The sequence below is a fragment of the Mycothermus thermophilus genome, assembly GCF_041956435.1.
Source record: "Mycothermus thermophilus strain CBS 625.91 unplaced genomic scaffold VTJ04scaffold_1, whole genome shotgun sequence".
Classification (NCBI taxonomy): Eukaryota; Fungi; Ascomycota; class Sordariomycetes; order Sordariales; family Chaetomiaceae; genus Mycothermus; species Mycothermus thermophilus.
The window spans coordinates 1291768-1307039 of NW_027191427.1; the positions used below are offsets into that span (position 1 = coordinate 1291768).

Here is a 15272-nt window from a genome sequence, read left to right on the forward strand (position 1 = left end):
GCATACCTAATATTTGGGCAGTCTTATTTTCTCGGTTTTCTTGCCTCGACGTACGGGGACTCTCGACCTACCGTACTCACCTAGTTCACTCAAAATCGCGGCGTTTATTTCCGGATCGTCAAGCATTGTACGGCGTTATGGCGTTTTATCATTTTTTTATCCGTTTTCCTTTCGCGCAATCATTTGGCAGCACTTCGCGGCTAGACATATTTTGCACAGCGCATTTGCAGCACACACACACACACACGCACACAGCGACATTTGTTTTTCTTAATCACAGTACACTACGACGCCTTGGCCGCCCTGGTCCGCGGATGAATCCCCCATCATCTCTTACCAGACTTTTGTTTGGTTTGGTTAATTCTGGTCGATACACAGGGGCTTTGGACAGGCGCAGAGTATGCATGGGCAGGTGGTATCTTCGGAGAGTACCTATGCCATGGTGGTTGGTGATGAGTCGGCTTGGGAAGACGGGATGGGGTTTGGTTGATGAAGACTTGGGGGCGGTACATTACAGAGGAGAAACGGCGGGAGAGAGAGGAGTTAAACAACTACATAGCACTGGGTGTGATTGAGGGATAAAGGGAAGAGGAGGAATTTTGTGTCTGAGTCCGACTTTCTTTTCGGGTTGGGGTCTTTTTTCTTTGTGTGTGAATCGTTTTTGGTGTCTCTTTTTCTTTTTCTTTCCTCTGTCTGTATCTCACACACTCTCTCTTGACTGTCTCTCTCTGTCTCTGCGCTAGGGTTGGCTTGGCTTGGTTTGAGTCGAGTTGGGCAATGGCATACATACATAGTGTTGCCTCCCATTGTTATGGGTTGGAAAAGGTACTATTACTTTTTTAGTTGACCTTGGGTTCCCTGATCAGACGGGCTCATCAATCATCGTCTGTTGGATGTTGTGTGTCTGTATGTGTTTGTTTGGGGTTGTGATTGTATGATGTATGATGTGTAGGTTTGGTGAGTCTACCAAAGGAGGTAGAAGGGGGAGAGTAGATTGGTTGGGGTGTCGTTCCATTGTTTAGATTGCCAACCGCGAGGAGGATTTTTCTGTGGCTATTGTTGTGATTTTTCTGGATCGTTGTCCATTGTCTACTTGTCCATTCTTTCCATTCTTGTGTTGTCTGAGTCGTAGTTGGGTATGTCTTGAGTTGGGGACCTAGAATGAGCGATGTCCTCCAGAGCTGGACTGTATGATGTAATATATGGACATACCAGACCATATTATCAGAAACTCAATGTTCATCCGTCCATGGCTCAGTCCCCATCCTATTCTCGTCCGGCCCAAAGACTCACTCCCGTTCGGCGTATCTTAATGTCGGTGAGAGACGGAGATCACAAAAATTCTTGTCAACACTATGGTGATGGTGGCACAACTGCTTGCAGAATCCCGCAACCACGAAGCTGTGGGACCAACGCCGCTGCACTGTCCAGCCTATTACTCCTCACCGCACCTAGTTCAGCTCTAGGCGGGGGAGGGGAGAAGGGCCAACAGTAGCGCCTAAGTCCCGTCTTGGGTTCTACCTTTCTGCACGTCATTCAGTGCTGCATACTCCGTACAGCGGGGCATGCAGAATCCCGCGCCTATTCTTCAAGAAAAGTCCCAGGGGCTTTTGTTAAACTGAATAGGTGGGTAGGTTGACGAATCGATCTCCAGATCAAGTACGTCAGGCAATTGAGTGAGTGCAATTTTGTTTTTCCGCGTTGTTGATGACTCCGAACGGGGATATTGGTGCACCAGCACCTGATATACATACACATCGGGAGGTAGGTACGTCAGATCAGATAACCTGAGGTGTCAACAGACACACAGCTGAGTTAGAGCAACGATCTCACCATAAGCGCCGAGCCGAGCTACATAGCACCAACTAGTATTTCCAATTCCTGCTTCATTTTCATTTCATTTGCAGCTTTCTTCCATAGGCAGTTTATGTGCAGGACCTACAGTATCGTGTCTGAGATCACACATTTGGCGGTGAAGCTGCATCAGCGGTACGTCCATCCTAGAGGGTGTGGTCAAAACAGCCGGGATTGTGAATGTTGAGTATGTACTATAATCAGCGTCATGGGACCTGGTTTTGCATGCGCGAGAGAGGAACTACCGTCAATCATTGACGCAAGACCAGGCAACCGATTGGTTTGGGAGAACAATTGCTGTGACGCCGAGTAGGATGCTGCCGCTGCCGCGCGGGGGCGGATGGTTCGGAGTGCGTCTGGGGGATTCTAAGGTTGGGTGGCATCGCTTGGATACGAAGCACTTATGCGCGTCGCTTGGAGTGTTTTGGAGCGGGGGAAGGTTGGATTCCGGGTTGTTGGTGTGGTTCATGTGAGGTTCCAAGTTGGTGGTGTGTGTGTGGTGGTCGTGAGGAGACGGGACGGGGAGGAGTGTGGGGTTAGGATGGTACAATACGGTACGGGTTACGTAAGTTACGTTACACAGGACGGGAATGAGATGGGTAAGGTAAGTTACGAAACTTACAGGCTGTTGCCAGGTGGGGCGGGCGTTATCGATAAGCCCCATCTTCAGCCTTGCAGGCGAGGCGGAGCGGCGCCATCCAAACTTTTTGTCCCACTTCGACATCTCCCACTTCACATGCCACTTCACACGCTCAAAAAGACACCCGCTCCGACCTTTGGTTTCTGTTTCAATACCCCTAATTCCCAGGACATATTCTCTCAAGAAAACTGGCTTTGGGCTTAGTACGCGGACTCCGCGCTGCCATTTCGCGGTTGCGAGGAGCGGCCAATTGGCAGAACAAGATGGCGGCAGATGCGACAATACCGAGCGTCACGGCTCCGGCTGCTGCCCCCGTCCCCAAGAAGCCTAAGCTTCATGGCCGCGCTTTCTATGAGAGCCTGGGCTCGCCCAAGTACATTGTCGCCCCGATGGTCGACCAATCCGAGTTTGTGAGTCGAGTCCCGCCTCGAGCCTCCCCTGCCGCCAACGACGCCCTCTGATGGTTTCGTCCTTTGCAGGCCTGGCGCGTCCTCTCGCGGTCCTTCCACCCCGAGTCCGAGCGGTCCAAGGTGCTCGCCTACTCGCCCATGTTTCACGCACGGCAGTTTATCGAGAGTCAGAAATACCGCGACCAACACTTCCAGCCGACGAAGCCCGGCACCGACGTCCCTTGGCTCGACGGGAACCCTGCCATCGATCGCCCGCTGTTCGTCCAGTTCTGCGCCAACGACCCAGATCATCTCCTCGAGGCTGCTAAAATTGTAGCTCCCTATTGCGATGCGGTCGATCTCAACTTGGGGTGTCCCCAGAATATTGCCAAAAAGGGGCGTTACGGGTCCTTCTTGCAGGAGGACCAGGAGCTGATCTATCGTCTGATCCGGACCCTCCACGACAACCTCGACATACCAGTCACCGCCAAGATCCGCATCCTTGACACCAAGGAAGCCACTCTCAAGTACGCACAGAACGTGCTCAGCGCCGGCGCGAGCATCCTTACCGTGCACGGCCGCCGCCGCGAACAAAAAGGCCACCTGACGGGCCTCGCCGACTGGCAAATGATCCGCTACCTGCGCGACAACCTGCCTCCGGAAACCGTCCTCTTCGCCAACGGCAACATCCTCCAGCACGAGGACCTCGAAGCCTGCCTCGCCGCCACGGGAGCCGACGGCGTCATGAGCGCCGAAGGCAACCTCAGCAACCCGGCCATCTTCGCCCCGCCCCCACCCCTGGGCGCAGAACCCCGCGGCTACTGGCGCGGCCGTGACGGCAAAGGCGGCTGGCGCGTCGACGAGGTCTTCCGTCGCTATCTGGACATCATCCACGAGCACGTTCCCGCCGCCGGCCCCGCTCCCAAGCGTCGCCCGCTGTTTGTCCCCGGCGACGATACGACCTGGATGGACGAGCCCATCGAGGGCCTCCCGACGGCGGACAAGGGCAAGCGCGCCGGCAAGCCCGTCAAGCGCAAGAACGAGCTCGACCCGGAGCGCATCGCGCCCAACTTCATCGGCATGCAGCCGCACCTGTTCCACCTCCTGCGCCACCTGGTCGCGCGGCACCACGACGTCCGTGACGCGCTCGCGCGCACTCACCTCGGCGAGATGGACGCGTACGAAGCCATCTGTCGGCTGGTGGAGAAGAAGGTGGCCGAGGGCCTGCTCGAGTACGAGCGCACGGGCGGCAAGAGCGTCGAGGAGGGCGGCAACGACGGGCCGCCTCCTGCTGTATCAACATCACCTGCGAACGGCGGCGACGGGGAGGAGGAGGAGGAGAGCTCGGCCAAGGCGGTCCGCGAGTGCTGGCGCCCGTGGTGGGTCGTCCAGCCCATCGTCCGGCCGCTGCCCAAGGAGGCGCTGGCGACGGGCGCGGTGCAGTTGAGCAAAAAGGAGAAGAAGAGGTTGGCGGCCGAGATGGAGGCCAAGGAGGCGGAGGAGAGGGAGGCCAAGAGGTTGAGGGAGGAAGGATCTAAGGAGGAGATTGAGGTTGCAGCGGCGTAGTTAGGGGAGAGAGACGACTTAGGAAGGCTGATACTTGTTCTGGTAGGTGATGTAGGTGATGAGGAGTCGAGAGACCTCCTGATGTAGTAGAGAGGCTAGCCGTTTTGATATGGTCTGTCTGGATCTGGTTTGATGACGATGCATGCATGCATGTCTGTCTCGCAGTCGAGGGGAGGTAAGATAGATACCCGGGGACAAATGGCGAAAAAGGTCCCGACAGTTGGTTGAAAATGAGTATAGACCTCGTTTATAAGCGTACTTGAATGATTCAAGACATTGATATTATCTTGGCCATCAATCAACCTCCACATTTACGTAAGAGATTGAGGGATGAAGACAGAAAGTGTGTGTGACATCAACAGGACGGGATTGCCACGACCTCAACCAGGCCAATTTCAACGGAAAGAGGGAGAAAGACATCCGATCATATTGACTCTCCTTCCAGCCAAGATAGACCGCGGACAAAGTCCACGATCCCAAATGTATGGCCGCCGTCCGTCTATATCGAACAGTACATACATTAACGGGGTATCTAAGTAAATAGCCATCATCATGGATAGTCCGGACAAGCTCGCAGCAACTCCTCTCTGTCTCCATGTCCGTCGCCAACCCCTCATCCATACCTTCCCTTCCCTTTCCCTTTGACGTTCGTAGCAAGTCCCAGATAGCTAGGTAGTAATTACCAGTCCCGGATGCTCGTCCGTCGAACTGAAACACAACTCCCAGCCCCCTTCCAGGATACAAAGGAACTGGCTGACTCAACGCCCATGCCGGAGTGGGGGGGAATTACAGTACCTTAAACAACTCAACAACAAACAAACAAGCTCTCACCTTCACCCACTCAGAGAGCCGAAAACTCACACAGCAAAGTTTACTGCTCGAACAAATCGCGCTTTCCCGGGCGGGTCGGGTGGACGGGGTCCCCGCCGTCCGAGTCATCATTGCTAGTGAAACCCGTCTCCTCGGGTTCCACCGTCTTGCTGGAGGACTCGGCACCATCATCGTTGGCGGCAACGGTAGCAGCAGTGGAAGATCTGGGAGAAGGGAAAGGAGTTGGTAAGTTAGAATCGCAAGCCACCAAAGCCCAGTCAGGTAGGCGAGTTGAGCGTCAAAAAGAAAACCCGAGTCATATAAACTTACCCATCATTCTCCTCCTCCTCATCCACCTCACCCAGCCCCAAATCAAGCTGCATCTTCCACACCGCCACGCCCATCATCACCTGCAGGGTATACACGGCGTCGTTGCCAGCGTTGTGCAAGTGGCGGGAGGGGATGCGCAGGTGGTTCAGCCCCGTCGCGAGGCCGGGCGCGTTGTTCCGCTTGAGGATGTACTGCAGCATGTGGCGCGTGTCGACCACCTCGACGAGGTGGGGCGTCTGGGCGACCACGTCGAAGTTGAGCTTCTTGAGGAACTTGATGTCCGCCGCCGCGTCGTGGAACACGAGCACCAACGGACGGGGCTTGACGAGCCCGTCAGCGGGGTCGAGGAATGTGATGGACTCCAGGAGCTCCTTGACGCGCTGGGGGGCGAGGGATTGGCGGATGAACTCGCTTTGTCTGGGGAGGAGGGTTAGCATGGAGGTTGTTGGTCTGGAAGTAAATGCTGACGGATGGCTTACCCAAAGTCAAACTTGTCGGCGCAACCCGCCACATGCCTTTTGTTCTCTGCCCATGCATTCTCCTTGATCCTCAGATGGTGCCCCTGGACGAACCTGAACCAATTCCTCCCCGTCTCGCCTGGCGCCATGCCCACCAGACGCGACGAGTCCAGCAGCGCGACGCCAATCTCAGTAATGAGATCATTATTGCGCTCCCACGCCTCGAGATCTATAGCCGCGAACACGACCCCGTTGACGAGGTGGCGGAAGTCCTCCACCTTCGTGGTGGTCTCGCGGACGCCGAGGTAGCGCTGAACGCGCTTCAGCTCCTGGCGCCAGGTGTGGCGTTCAGCGACGCGCTTCATGTTGCGGACCTTGTTCGCGCTGGCTTTGGTCCAGCCCTTGCGCGCCATTGTGACGATGTCTTTGAGTTCCTTCCAGACGTCGTCGGAAAGTTGGTTGTCAGCGGACGCGGCCGGCGCGGACTTGGTAAGTGCGGTGAAGATTTGGGCGCAGTCGGAGCGGCCGAGAAAGCGAGGGCGCGGACCGCCTTTGGCAGCAAAAGTGAGGCGGAATTGATCGCCAGAGCGGCCCGGGGGGATGCAAAAGTGCACGCCGAGGATGGCGTTGACGATGTCTAGCAGGTGGAGGAACTGTGATGTCGGCACCAAAATAAGCGGCTTGTCATCCTCCTTCGAGTGATGCAGGTAATACCTTTACAGAAGCCTAGGTTAGCGCACAGGTGGATTGAAATAAAACCCCAGCGAGGTTTTCTTGGGCTTTGACAAAGAAATGAAGAGTCCCCCCAAAAACCCAAACGTGTGACTTACAAATCCCAAACTGCCTCACCCAGAAGGTCAGCAAGACGGAAAAGAGGTAGAGCCTATACGAAAGCATCCAAACCGTCAGTACTCATTCTCCCAACTCTCAACCAAAACAAACAAGGAATTCGTGTCTTGATGATACTCACCCGTGGCCGATTCGTCTTCCCGACAAACATGTTGGGATAGTTCTCCACCAAGCACCACGGCACAAACGATTCTCCCTCATTAGCCTGATCACCAACAGACAAACTCGTGGGCTTCCAAGCCTCAGCCTCGGAAACCAAAGCAGCCACGCGGAGCGGGTACTCGGCCTCTTGGGAGGCGATCAGAGCGGCCTTGCTGAGCTTAGTGCGGACGGGCGAGTCCAGGCTGCCCGAGTCAAGGTCAATGATGTCCCCCTCCGACGAACCGGAAGAGCTGGACGAGGTGCCGGAGACGGGGTTGTTGTTCTCGCCGTCAAACTTGTCGTCATCAGACGGAGCAGTCTGGTCCTGGCCTGGGCCAGAGACGGCCTTGTTGTTCTCCTCATGGTGGAAGTCCCGCCACGTCGACGGCTCAAAATCCTTCCAGGTGGCATCATCGCCGCTGAGATTCCGCAGGTTGCGGAGGAAGTCAGAATCGTCAGGCGGGTCACCTGGGGGGTATGAGGTGCCATGATAGCCCATGACAGCCGGATAGGAGCCGGTGCCGTCAGAGTCCTCCATGGCTGGGGTTGGGCTTCTGCGCAAGAGTAAGTGAGTAAGGTTGAAATCCAATTGTTAGAAGTGATGGGACGGGGACTGACCTCTTTACAGATCCATTCAGGTCAGACGGAGCCGTCTGTTCCTGGCCGAACCCGGAGATGCCCGTCTCGTTCTCTTGGTCTTGCTTCTGATACTGGAACAGAGGGCTCAACAACCTTGGGTCAAAGGGAATCATTGAGGCGTCAAAGCTGCCGAGAGCCCATGGGTTGCGGGAGATGTTGGAGTTGTCCATGGCTGGGGTTGGGTTTCTGCGCAAGTGTAAGTGGGTGAGATTGAAATACGATTGTTAGAAGTGATGAGACGGATACTAACTCCTTTTCAGATCCGTTGAAGTCAGACGAAGCATTCTGGCCCTCGGCCGAGCCGGAGGTTGTCTTGCCAAAGATGCTGGGAGGCCCCATGTAGCGGTAGGGGTCGAAGGGATCCATGGTCAGGGTTGATTTTCTGCATAAGAGCAAGTGAGTGATGTTAAATTGCGATTGTTAAGAGTAATGAGACGGTTAACTGACCTCTTTCGAGATCCGTCCGAGACGTTGAAGCTATTGTGCTTTGACGTCGTTGTCGCTGATCGCTCACTCACAGAATCGGGACGGTCGATTTCTGTGATGGTGAGAAGAAGAGAAAGAAGGAAATCAAAAGTTCGCAGGTCGCTCTTTTTGTGGGAAAGCAGAAAAAACACCACGCGGGTCCTTTGACCTAAGGTCTAGGGCTCAAAGATAATCGCCGCGGCGATGTGCTGGCGGTTCCGGATAATGTTTACATGACCCCCGACGATGGCTCGGCGTCGAGACGGATGGACTGATTTGGGATAAATGATACACGGGCAATGCTGGGAGTGGTGTTGAGAGAGACGGACGGGGACCGAGGACTAGGCAGAGTCAACCATTGTGTTGTTGAAACACACAGCATGACGGAGGACCGAGGATACGCCACGGCTGAATCACTCTAAGGAGAAGCCTGAGATGGATGTTAAGAAGGACAAATCGATGACCGAACTCAAGTTGGTCATTGGGAATCGGCAAGTGCAGTCTCGAGATGCCTTTCCTCCTGAGACTATATGTAAGAGCGTTCCAGCATGTGTCCACAGTGATCGAGGCCAAAACACTTGGCAGACAACCTATTACAAGGTTATGCCATGATGATGTGGAGGGACAGAGGGCCAGATATTTGAGAGGCGGAGGTTGACTCAGCCAATGACACAACAAAGAGTCAAAGATACCCATAGTTGGCACACATTATCAAGACGTTTGTGGGACTCAGGCAAACGGACGGGATGATGAGGCTCGGTTCTTTATCATTAAAGTGCCGCCTTTGCCAACCAATGCTTGGCTTGTACATATACACTATGCTAGGTACAGTATATGGATGAAGTGAAAATGTAACTTTGATGATGATGTGGTCCACTGTTCGTGGTCGTGGAGGACCAAATGTGAATAGGGGTGAAGTGCCTCCCGGGTGAGTCGCATTTGCCCGCCCTTTTTTTTGCTCATTCCACTTTCAATGGGAGATTCGGATGTTGCATAACTCGGTGTCTGTTGGGACCAGCCAAAAGGCGAGCAGCGCTTCTTGATCAATCTTGGACGATGAGATGTTGTTGGTCCGATCTCAGTCTGCCTTCATCGGGTTGCCAGGCTCCATGATGCAACGCAGCCCAAGGCACACCACGAGGCAAAAAGGACGTAAGTACTGCCTCTCCAAACACTCTCCAAAGACCAGGCTCTAACAAACCGACATCCGAATGATCCGAATAACCCTTTTTTCGTTCAGGTACGTACTACATCTTTAGGCCAAGCATAACACCCCGTACTTCTGTAACATGGCACCCCAACATCTCCCCTCCCCCTCCACTACCCCCTCAACTCGTCGCCGACAAAAACACCCTTGCTTCCTCCACCGTCACCTCCGACACCTCTGACTCCTCCTTCGTAATCAGCCCCAATTTCCCTGCCACCACATGCCTGAACCACATCTCTCTGCGGTCCCCATTCAGCTCCCCAGACAACAAACTCTTCTTGAGCCCCGCCACAAACTTATTATACAACCCCGGCATCTCAAACGCAATCATTTCCTCGCGCATGACGCGCAGGTTCTCGGCCGCACGCGCGTACAGCACATTCGCAAAACTGTCGCGGACGAGCTTCCGCACAATCTCGCCCATCTGCTTGACCGCGCTCTCCACCGTCGCGTCGTCGGCGGCTGTGGCCAGCATCTGCTTGAACTCGGGGATGGCGTTTTCTGAGGAGATGGTGGTTCGCTTCTTGTCACTCAGGAGCGCGTCGATGTCGAGTCCGGACAGGGGTTTGACGGTTTCTTTGCGCCCGCGCCGGCCTTGGGCTTTTTCAGGGACTGAGGGGTGGTTAGCTATGTGTTTCGGGGTTGGACCACGGAGGTTGGGAGAACATACCCTTCTTGACCTCAGCAGCGTCAATGAGTGTTGCGATTTCGGACTTTGCCTTGTCAATCAGGCGTTGCGGAGGCTTTGAGTAGCGCATCAGGATCTCGGCCGGAGGACCGATGGGTGCGTCTTCCTCCACAGCACGGGCTCGGATGGCCTGGTTGATGCGGTGAATGGTCGGGTTGTAGAGCTCGTCTATTGGCGCGAACTCGACCGGGTTCCTGGCGAAAGGTTAGCTGGAAACTGAAACCCAACTCGGAGAGCTACATACCCGTTCTCATCGACTTCGTAGTTCGAGAGATCCATGGCATCGACGAAATCACTCATGGCCTCCTTGAGGTCCTGCGACGGCAGCAGGCGATGCTCTTTGAGAACGTTCCCCGTCACCGTAAGCACCTTGTCCAGTGGCGGGAACTGGTAGGTGCGGACATCTTCGGCGAAAGGCAACGGCACGTCGTAGAGACACTCAAAGTTGTCCGCGTAGGCAGGATTTGGCTTGAGAAGTAATATTTGTGGCTGGGCTCCGTCCTTCTGGACATATCTTGCCACAGCATACGACTCGAGGTCCCAGAGCTTGTGGATCAGCGCTGACAGCCCCAGTTCCGCCTCTTCGTTGTGCCTCTGGGCAACAATGACGCCTGTCTCACCCATGTTGAGGAATTCGCGATACTAATTGATCAGCGTCAGCGGGGCGGCATCTCCCTGAGGGCCCATCAGACTTACACTGCTTGCTGGGACGAAGCCAAGAATAGTAAAGGACTTCTTTGTTTGGAACTTGGTGATATCCATCTCTGTCATGCCAAAGGGTACAAGGGACCGGCCGTATTCGTAACCCTTGGCAAGCTCCCCGATATCGACATCCCGTTTTCCACCAGGGGCCGTGGGGTCGTCAACCTTGTATGACCGCAACTGTTTTACCCCGGAGAAGTCTGTGCCCCCCATTTCGACATCCTCATCCAGAGTCTGTGTCTGGGACAGGCCGCCTCTCTCCAGATTGCTCACCACGGTACTCGCCGAGGGTGGAGTGGCACGTTTGGTCTTGAAGTACCGCTCAACATGGAAGCTGATGGCGCTCTGGTAGTTTTCGGGGTCACCGAGCGTGAGAGGACCATCGTAGGCTTTGAACGGGCGGACAGGCTTGATGCGTGGGATGGCTGTCTCTTCGACGGCCTGGGCCATAGTCCCGAACAAGCCCTCCTTGCACTGCTCGACGAGCTTGCGCAGGATTTCTTCATTGTTACGCTGGGGAGGTTAGCGAGGTATCTAAAGACGTGCAGAGTGACCCAATCTACCTTTGTCCTTGATTTATCCTCCTCCTTGAAGCCGTACTCGGGATCGTCAAAGTCAATGCCACTGGCGGTGTCAACATGTGCCAACAACAAACCTTCCCGCAGAGGCAAACTCACATCACAACAAGCTCGATACCACATTCGTTAATTTTCGCGGCTACCTCATCAGCTGATTCATCATCAATTGGCGACTCGCCATTCGTGACGAGGACGATGCGCCGCTTATACTTGAGCTTCTTGGTGAACACCTCGATCATGTTGGTCGCCACCACAATGGCCGAGATGGCGTCTCCTCCAGACACGTGGGTTGGCTGAAGGCTTTCTTTCAGAGACTTCAACGAGGCACGGGTGATGGGACCAAGTTCGTGGAGGACCGAGATGTGGTCGTAGCCGTCGAGATCATCATTGGCCTGGGGATTGTTGGTGTCGTCGGTGTTCAGACCAACGACGCCAACAGTCCAGGTCTTGCGGTTGGCGGCGACGGTGTTTGTGAGCTTGTCCCAGACATATTTCATTGAAAAATCAAGATCGGACTCAGTGCGGCCATTGTGGCAGTCGCCCATGGACTCGCCCAAGTCTACAATGTAGACGGTTGCCTCCTTGTCGGCCATGATGTAGAGGTGGGCGGACTGATTGTCTTTCCGGATTACGAGAATGAAGGGATCATTGGACGAAGTGAGAGAAGCGATTCTGGACAGCTGAGATTCAGGGTTAAATGCCGGGCCCATCAATGGTTGGGCTTTCCTCTTCAGATCCTCAGGGTCTAGGCAGCATCGCAAGCAAACGCTAACCCTGGATCGTCTTGCCGAACTCGCGTCGAACGCTGAGGCTGCTGCCTCGCGTGCCCACATGACAGCGCGTCATGGCTCCACTCCCACTTGCATGAGGCTCTTGTTCCTAGGGTTAGGGTCTGTGGCATGTCATCCCAGTGCCAAGACTGATGCATCATCGGCAGTCGGATGTGACCCCTCATCCTCAACTTCAACCCATCCTCAACAACCAGAGCCTTGATGTGTTCAGATTTCTCAATTGCAACCACCCCCTTTTTTACACAACACAAGATTAAAACCTATTACAGTTCTACTATCTCCGATCCACAACCATGAGTTCCCTCCTCTCTCCAGGGCCATACCACATCCTCAGGTACTCTCCTCTCCTCTCACAATCTCATCCATCACATTGCATAGCTCTCATCGACAACCCATCATCATCACTTCATCCAACTCACTAACCACCCACCAGCTATGGCACCCTTCTCGGGACCACCATCTTCCAAGTACGCCTCCCCACCCTTTCCCTCAACCCTAAATAGCAGTCCTAATCCCTCCTCTCTACTCAACAGACCTTCGTGAACGGCGTCATCGCCTTCCGCCACCTCCCGCGATTCTACTTCTCATCTCTCATGGCCGAGGTCTTCCCCGTCTACTTCGCCATGCAGACCGCACTGCCCGTGGCCATGGTCTTGACGCTCCCCGCAAGCCGGAACCCGTTCGGCTATCCGGGCGGCCTCGCAGGCGTGTTGGACAGCAGCAACCGCTGGGGCGTGCTGGCGCCGCTGGCTGGCGCGTTTGTGTTCTCGGTCGCGAACCTGGCCGTGGTTGGGCCGGCGACGACGAAGGTCATGGCGGAGAGGAAGGAGCAGGGTGAGTGTTTGGTCTTTGTCTTGTTTTTTTGACCGAAAAGTATTCCTCATTCAGTCCACATTGTCGGGCCAATGGGGGTGGGATGAATGACAATGCTGACATCCATCCAGAAAAGAAGGACGGCAAAAAGGCCTACGACGCGGGCCCGCACTCTCCCGAGATGCAGGCCCTTAACAAGCGTTTCGGCATTCTGCACGGCGTCTCATCGCTGCTGAATCTGGGCACGCTGATCACCACCGTCCTGTATGGTTTCACGCTCTCGTCGCGGCTGTCGTGAAGTGTACATATGAAATACCGAGATAGTGCCTTGGATAAACCCAGGCAAAGAGACATCATTCTCTCAATTCACCGAGTTGGAAAGCACAGGATAATTATAGGTATTCGGCATTTCATTCCCCTGTATCAAACAAACAAGCATGATGAATGCACCGCCTGAAATCCGGTTCTCTCTCTCTCTCTCTCGCTCTCGCTATATATCAAGTTCAAAACGCCCGCCTCCCAGATACTCCTCTAAAATCAATCGGTCCTGTTGACGCCCGATATTTTGTCTTCCCTCCACGCTGAAAAACAAAAGCAGATGTAAAAACAAACCCGCTCCACTGTGCCAGATGAACCTCTAAATGCTCCGCGACATGTGATGGGGGAGGGAAAAGAGATGGCGAGGATGAAAACGAAATCAAGCCAAATCGCCTGACGCCGAAGACATCAATGTCCGCCTTCCCATGACCTGAAGCCCTCACGGAGCTTCAAGTCCTCCTCGGCTGGTGAACGATTCCGAGTCGCCCGAACCACACCGATCTGGTTCCGAGACAAGATATCGTCGTCCCGAACGCCATTCCTCCGCGACATATGCCCTTGCTCCACTACAAACGTCAATTCTCCGCGACGAGAGCCGATGGCGATCTCCAAAATCACCACCTCATGCTCTCTCGCTAGCTCCTTCCACAGAAAACAAAAATTCAGAAGCCCACCAACTCCGAACCTGTACGTAGCCCAACACCTCCCTCAATGAAACACCAGCCGTTTCTTCTCTTTCAAATCCTCCGCACGCCACGATCCAACTCCTCCTTGGCCTCCAACAACTTCCTCTTGACCTCGGCAAACTTGCGCGCCTTCTCTTCCTTCTCCTCCTCCTCCCTCTTCGCGCTCCGGACCACCTCGTCCCCCCACGCCACCGACCGCGGGTTCTTGAGCGTGTGCTGCAGCGAGTACCGCAGCGGCTTGCGCGCGAGCAGCTCGTCCAGGCTGGGCTCGTGCTCCGGTTTGGGGAACTCGCGCGACAGCGGGTCAAGCGCGACCACGTGCGTGGCGCTGCGGCGCGGAGGGGCGGGTTGGTAGTTGGTTGACGGGACGACCGATTGGGGAGGGTTGACGGAGAGGGAGGAGGAGGAGGTGTTGGTGGATGTGGACGAGAGAGAGGGGCTGCGGTGGGTGTAAGGGGAGGGGTTGATGTCGAGGTTGTCAGTGCTCTCGTTGCTCTGCTGTTGCACCCGAGTCGAGTTGGACAGGGTGGGGCGAGGGAAGGCGAAGACGTCGCGCAGCGCCGCAGGGGGCGTCAGCAGCGAGTAGAGCGCGGACCAGGTGATGGGCATTTTGGCTGCTGGTTGTTTGTGATGGCTGGTTTGGTAAAGGTGGTGGTGGTGGTCGATTGACTTAGCCCTTAACCAAGGGTGGTGGTGATGGTCGGAGGTTGCGGAAGTGGAAGATTGGTTGAGACGGGGATGATGTTTTTCTGACGTGGTTGTGAGAAGTTGGGATGAGAATTTTCACCTCACCAGGCGACCTCGGCGCGAGAGGGGAAAGTCACAAGCTTTATCGTGCTGAACTGGGTTGGCTTGTTGTCGGTGGCAGGCAGCGGGCCGATTCGCGTGTCCCTCGGCTTTGAACTGGACTCAGCCCTAATATTTTATGACTTTCCCGCAATCGGTTCCTGGTGAGTCCCTGGTGGATGAAGAGTGGTCTTTTTGGGTTGACGGATCGAAGAGCTCCCGGGGTGTTCCTCGCGGATTTTATCTTCAAGGTTGGTTGCGGGTCGGTTGCCGGCGTCGGTGCGGACCCCCACGACTGATCCACAGGCTTAACCCCGGAAAGGCCAAGGCTGAGGTGATTGTTGGGCGAGAGGCTAAAAGCTGCCTGAGCGCGAAGACGGCGTCGACGATGACGTGGGGGAGATGGAACGTGTGGAGTTGTGAGAGAGAAGTGAAAAGGTTGGAGAAAATCGAGGTGTGAGAGGAGGGGAAAGAGGAAGAAAGTTGGGTTTTGTTGTTGTCCTCCTTTACGGTTTTGTGGAGTCGTTCAGGTGACCGAGAGGTCAATAATAATTATTGTCTG

At 54.9% G+C, this 15272-nt stretch overlaps 7 protein-coding genes across 7 annotated transcripts; 2 read left to right on the forward strand and 5 right to left on the reverse strand.

Moving 5' to 3' along the window:
• Positions 1-156: 156 nt before the first annotated feature.
• On the reverse strand, positions 157-512 carry VTJ04DRAFT_458 (uncharacterized protein; the record flags this gene model as incomplete). Its single annotated transcript, XM_069362602.1, has 2 exons — positions 157-269; positions 338-512. 2 exons carry the CDS (start codon positions 510-512, stop codon positions 157-159), a joined length of 288 nt encoding a protein of 95 aa, XP_069223068.1.
• Positions 513-543: 31 nt separating this feature from the next.
• Positions 544-807, reverse strand: VTJ04DRAFT_459 (uncharacterized protein; the record flags this gene model as incomplete). Its single annotated transcript, XM_069362613.1, has 1 exon — positions 544-807. One exon carries the CDS (start codon positions 805-807, stop codon positions 544-546), a length of 264 nt encoding a protein of 87 aa, XP_069223069.1.
• A 1950-nt stretch (positions 808-2757) lies between these two features.
• Positions 2758-4449, forward strand: VTJ04DRAFT_460 (uncharacterized protein; the record flags this gene model as incomplete). The annotated part of the gene is made up of 2 exons (XM_069362625.1): positions 2758-2904; positions 2974-4449. 2 exons carry the CDS (start codon positions 2758-2760, stop codon positions 4447-4449), a joined length of 1623 nt encoding a protein of 540 aa, XP_069223070.1.
• Positions 4450-5320: 871 nt separating this feature from the next.
• On the reverse strand, positions 5321-8042 carry VTJ04DRAFT_461 (uncharacterized protein; the record flags this gene model as incomplete). The annotated part of the gene is made up of 7 exons (XM_069362636.1): positions 5321-5483; positions 5590-6006; positions 6069-6761; positions 6878-6930; positions 7018-7591; positions 7656-7862; positions 7927-8042. 7 exons carry the CDS (start codon positions 8040-8042, stop codon positions 5321-5323), a joined length of 2223 nt encoding a protein of 740 aa, XP_069223071.1.
• A 1427-nt stretch (positions 8043-9469) lies between these two features.
• On the reverse strand, positions 9470-11909 carry VTJ04DRAFT_462 (uncharacterized protein; the record flags this gene model as incomplete). The annotated part of the gene is made up of 6 exons (XM_069362647.1): positions 9470-9960; positions 10019-10230; positions 10281-10678; positions 10733-11251; positions 11302-11362; positions 11416-11909. 6 exons carry the CDS (start codon positions 11907-11909, stop codon positions 9470-9472), a joined length of 2175 nt encoding a protein of 724 aa, XP_069223072.1.
• A 491-nt stretch (positions 11910-12400) lies between these two features.
• VTJ04DRAFT_463 (uncharacterized protein) lies at positions 12401-13218 on the forward strand (the record flags this gene model as incomplete). The annotated part of the gene is made up of 4 exons (XM_069362658.1): positions 12401-12441; positions 12541-12574; positions 12641-12941; positions 13052-13218. 4 exons carry the CDS (start codon positions 12401-12403, stop codon positions 13216-13218), a joined length of 543 nt encoding a protein of 180 aa, XP_069223073.1.
• A 757-nt stretch (positions 13219-13975) lies between these two features.
• VTJ04DRAFT_464 (uncharacterized protein) lies at positions 13976-14533 on the reverse strand (the record flags this gene model as incomplete). The annotated part of the gene is made up of 1 exon (XM_069362669.1): positions 13976-14533. The coding sequence occupies one exon, from the start codon at positions 14531-14533 to the stop codon at positions 13976-13978; it is 558 nt and encodes a 185-aa protein (XP_069223074.1).
• Positions 14534-15272: the final 739 nt, after the last annotated feature.